Source organism: Chelon labrosus (assembly GCF_963514085.1).
Source record: "Chelon labrosus genome assembly, chromosome: 24".
In the NCBI taxonomy this organism is placed as follows: Eukaryota; Metazoa; Chordata; class Actinopteri; order Mugiliformes; family Mugilidae; genus Chelon; species Chelon labrosus.
In genome coordinates this window covers 14,362,110-14,367,109 of record NC_140357.1, presented here as the reverse complement: position 1 = coordinate 14,367,109, position 5,000 = coordinate 14,362,110, and the positions used below count along the sequence as shown (strand labels likewise).

Here is a 5,000-nt window from a genome sequence, read left to right as displayed (position 1 = left end):
CTGCAGACAGACGAGAGAGAGACAGACAGGTCAGATAAGGAGATAAGTGGGTGGGACAGAGAGACAGACCGGTCAAAGACAGAGAGACAGACAGGTACCCAATATGGTTGGTACGAAGCGAGATCTCCAGCTCTCTGAGCATCTGAGTCGACTCCTGAACTCTTCGTCTGAACTTCTGTGGACAAAGGACAGACAGGTCAATGATGGACAGACAGGTCAATGATGTATAAACAGGTTAATGATGGACAGACAGGTCAATGATGGACAGACAGGTCAATGATGTATAAACAAGTCAATGATGGACAGACAGGTCAATGATGTATAAACAGGTTAATGATGGACAGACAGGTTAATGATGGACAGACAGGTCAATGATGGACAGACAGGACAATGATGATGTCACAGTGCCCCCTGCAGGTCTCAGAAGGAAACTTCAACATATTCTGGATAATTTCTCGAGGTCATAATAAACTGTTGTTTTGACTTGAGCTCCGATCGCTGAATCGTTTTTTTCTACCTTTCGTGTGACGGCCGGGTCGAGGAAGCCTCTCAGTTTCTGGATGTAGGTGTGAGGTGGATTCTTCACCTGAAATCTCTCCTACATCAAACATGAAGCCGACATTAGATTTACATACATAACTTCCTGTTCTCATCAACAATATAACGTCGAATGATTTCTTTGCTATGTAAATAAGAGTAAAAACAACTTTCAATACTCAACACTTTTCATCTGTACTGTTAGAAAATAAACACATTAAAAGATTAAAGTGGATCTTTTTCTATAATCATAGTACAGATAGGAGGAACCTCCCACCCACCTGATCACAGATCAACTCCCACTTCTTCTCGTTATCGTAGGAACGCAGCAATCGAACCTTATCAGGTGGCAGGTTCATTGAATTCTGAAACACAAAGTTTTTATTTAAGTTTATGCTCATGGTTTCCTCCTGGTCTACATCAGTCCTGATAGTCTACATCAGTCCTGATAGTCTACCAAACCCTGCAGTCTACATCAGTCCTGATAGTCTACCAAACCTTGCAGTCTACATCAGTCCTGGTGGTCTACATCAGTCCTGATAGTCTACCAAACCCTGCAGTCTACATCAGTCCTGGTAGTCTACATCAGTCCTGATAGTCTACCAAACCCTGCAGTCTACATCAGTCCTGGTAGTCTACATCAGTCCTGATAGTTTACCAAACCCTGCAGTCTACATCAGTCCTGGTAGTCTACATCAGTCCTGATAGTCTACATCAGTCCTGATAGTCTACCAAACCCTGCAGTCTACATCAGTCCTGGTAGTCTACATCAGTCCTGATAGTCTACCAAACCCTGCAGTCTACATCAGTCCTGATAGTCTACATCAGTCCTGATAGTCTACCAGACCCTGCAGTCTACATCAGTCCTGATAGTTTATATCAGTCCTGGTAGTCTACCAAACCCTGCAGTCTACATCAGTCCTGGTAGTCTACCAAACCCTGCAGTCTACATCAGTCCTGATAGTCTACATCAGTCCTGATAGTCTACCAAACCCTGCAGTCCACATCAGTTCCTGATAGTCTACCAAACCCTGCAGTCTACATCAGTCCTGATAGTCTACATCAGTCCTGGTAGTCTACATCAGTCCTGTGGAATCATCCCATAAATAAAATTATTCATTGTAACATCTTTAGATCTGTCTAAACCTGGACCTGGTCTTCACTGGGTATCATGTGTCTTTATAACATTTATCGATGATTTAATGGATTTTGTTTCAGTTCAGTTACATTTATTTCTATTGTGTCAATAACAAAACTATTTGTCTAAATGCTCTGAATGCCCCAGAGAAGCACAAAGAGAAACTCTTTTAACAGGAAGAAACCCTGACCAGAACCAGAACCAGAACCAGCTTGTAAGGAGGGACCCATCTGCTTGAGGCCTGATGATGAGGGGAGCATATTGTATAACATGTTGTGTGTATTGTGTGTTGTATGTTGTGTATTGTGTTGTATGTTGTGTATTGTGTGTGGTGTGTGCAGTCTGTTGTGTATAACGCATGATGTGTGTTTTATGTTTTGTGTGTAACATATGTGATGTGTGGTGCCTTGTTACCAGGGCGATGGAGAACCTCTCCTCCAGCTCGGCCGGGTCGGGCATCGGGAGTCGGACCGGGGCGGCTCTGGACCGGATCACAGCCAGCTGGCTCTCCATGCTCTCTGCGTTCCCCATCACGGACCAACACACGAACACACCCACCTACCGCACACGCTCAGTAGACACACAGCAGCAGAAACATGTGGTCGGCCATCACGGTGGAGCTAGGCCTGTCTCTCTCTCTGTCCTCCTGTCTGTCCTCCTGTCTGTCCTCCTGTCTCTCTGTCTGACTCCTCAGACGGTGAAGATCGTCTCCCTCCTCTCTCTTTTCCGTCTCCCTGTCTGTGTCTTTGTCTCTCGCCCTCGATGCTGCTGCTGCTGCTGCTGCTGCTGCTGCTGCTGATGATGATGATGATGATGCTGATCTGGATGAAGGCTCTGTGTGTGTGTTAATATGAAATGTGTGTTGTGTGTGAGCGCGTGTCGCAGATCAGCCGGTTAATCCTCCCCCTCTCCTCCCCCACATGAAGAAAGAAAGAGTCAGCCTCCCCCTCTTTGTCTCTCTCTCTCCCAGCTGCAGTCTTTGTGCTGCTCGCTCGACCCTTCCTCCTCCCTCTCTCTCTCTCCTCAGACAATGAACCTTCTGCCGCCACAGGCTCCGCCCACCAAACACACACTAACACACACTAACACACACTGACACACACTGACGTCTCTCAGGTTTAATTTTTTTCTTCTGACAGAAACAAAGAAGAAACAAAGTTTTATTTTAAAGCAGCAGGTAAATAATAAATTAAATGAATGTGTATTTATCTATAGACTGATGAAGAGTCATCATCATCATCATCATTATCACAGGACAGCTCCCTCTGGTGGGGGAGCATTGACACACCAACACTCATTCATCAATGATGAAGGTGATGATGATGATGATGAGGATGAAGACGTGAACCTGTTCAGGAGGAAGTGAATAAAAAGTTTTCACATCAACATCAATTAACTGAGCTTATTAATTTCTTCTTCACACTGAACCAACTTCCTGTTCCTCTCCACATTAAAAGCTGGAAGACTTTTATTGTGGAGAGCAACAGGAAGTTCATGGAAACATGAATGTTATAATAACAATACTACGACCACTACTAATTTATTTTTCATGTTTTTTTGTGTTGTTCTGTCACTCTAGTTTGTTCTCATGTGAATTATATAGAAGTGTCTTTTTATTTTTGTAGATGTTTGCAGGAGGCGTGACTCTAAGTTTATACTATCAAAGATTTATATTTGTACAATTTCACTATGTTACTTTTTTCATACGTTTCTATTGTGTTAACAATGCAAACTTCAATAAAGCTGTTCTAAAAAAAAACTACCACTATTAATATTAATAATGATAATAATAATAATGATAATAATGATGATAATAATATTAATAATAATATTAATAATAATAATGATAATGATAATAATATTAATAATAATAATAATGATGATGATAATGATGATGATGATGATGATGATAATAATAATGATAATGATAATAATATTAATAATAATAATGATGATGATGATGATGATAATGATAATGATGATGATAATGATGATGATGATGATGATGATGATAATAATGATGATGATGATGATAATGATAATGATAATGATGATGATGATGATGATGATAATGATAATGATGATGATGATGATAATGATAATGATAATGATGATGATGATGATGATGATGATAATAATGATGATGATGATGATGATGATGATGGTCGCCCGCAGGGACCACGTGAGTCGCCCTCGGGGTATTTTCTAGAAACATCACGTGTCGTCACACTCAAACATCACGCGCCTCTAAAACTTGTATTTAATTGTGTTGCTGTTGTTTTTATAACAATAACACTTGAATTAATGTAGAGTTGAATATGACAGTATTTGATATAAATTTATATTTAATATTTATGTATATATGAACTCTGACCTGTCTGGTGTCAAAGTTCAATGTTACGCGCCGCCAAGCCGCCATCTTTGTTTTTACCGACGTAAGGAAGCGGCCGCGGCTCCGAGAGGAGCTGATGTCTGAAGAGCAGAGAACAGCGGCGGGAAAGTGAAGGGAACGGAGCAGAGCGAGTAGGAAGCTCGTATATACAGTCAGTGGTAGGAAGAAGCGTTTTATGACCGTGAAAGAAACTTGTGTTTGTCTGATTTGTGGAGCGACCGTGGCAACGGCAAAGCGGTGCAACGTGGAGACGCGTATCCCGCTAGCTTGAAGCTCGTAGCTTCCATGCTAACCTCATGCTAGCTAACTACCTGCCTGGCGGCATGCTAACCTCATGCTAACTACCTGCCTGGCGGCAGCATGCTAACTGCTAACTACCTGCCTGGCGGCAGCATGCTAACTGCTAACTACCTGCCTGGCGGCAGCATGCTAACTGCTAACTACCTGCCTGGCGGCATGCTAACTGCTAACTGCTAACTGGCGGCAGCATGCTAACTGCTAACTACCTGCCTGGCGGCGGCATGCTAACTGCTAACTGCTAACTGGCCACTACGGAGGAGAAAGACCGTGAGTTAACGTGTGTTTTCACCTGAAGCTTCATTTAGATGTTTTTAGTGAAACATGGCGACGTTAAACTCTTGAACAACAATGTGAAAAATGATTTGTTCTAAACGTGTAACAGATGATTAAGTTAAATATGTGAAGGAATGTAACGTAAAGTGTTGATGAGAGTCGTGTAATAGTAACACAAACAGTTTATTGAACAGGTTGGACTTATTTAATGCAGCTAACGCAGCGGCAGAGTTACTTCCTGTTTCCTGACGTCCTGTTCTGTAGTGTCACCTCGTGTATGGAGAGAATTTTGTTCCTTTATTAGTTAATTAAATAGATTTGAAACCAAAATAGAGATTTGAGAGCAAAAAAGAGTAAGGG

At 42.0% G+C, this 5,000-nt stretch overlaps 1 protein-coding gene across 1 annotated transcript in view; it reads right to left on the bottom strand.

Annotated features, from left to right (window-relative positions):
• The window catches only part of fmnl2b (formin-like 2b), a 13,768-nt gene extending 10,702 nt beyond the window's left edge, over nt 1–3,066 (bottom strand). The window contains 4 exon segments of the mRNA XM_084574375.1: nt 99–175; nt 518–598; nt 819–902; nt 2,090–3,066. Coding sequence (XP_084430501.1) covers nt 99–175; nt 518–598; nt 819–902; nt 2,090–2,206 — 359 coding nt within the window. The 5' untranslated portion in view covers nt 2,207–3,066.
• Between the last annotated feature and the right edge of the window lie 1,934 nt (nt 3,067–5,000).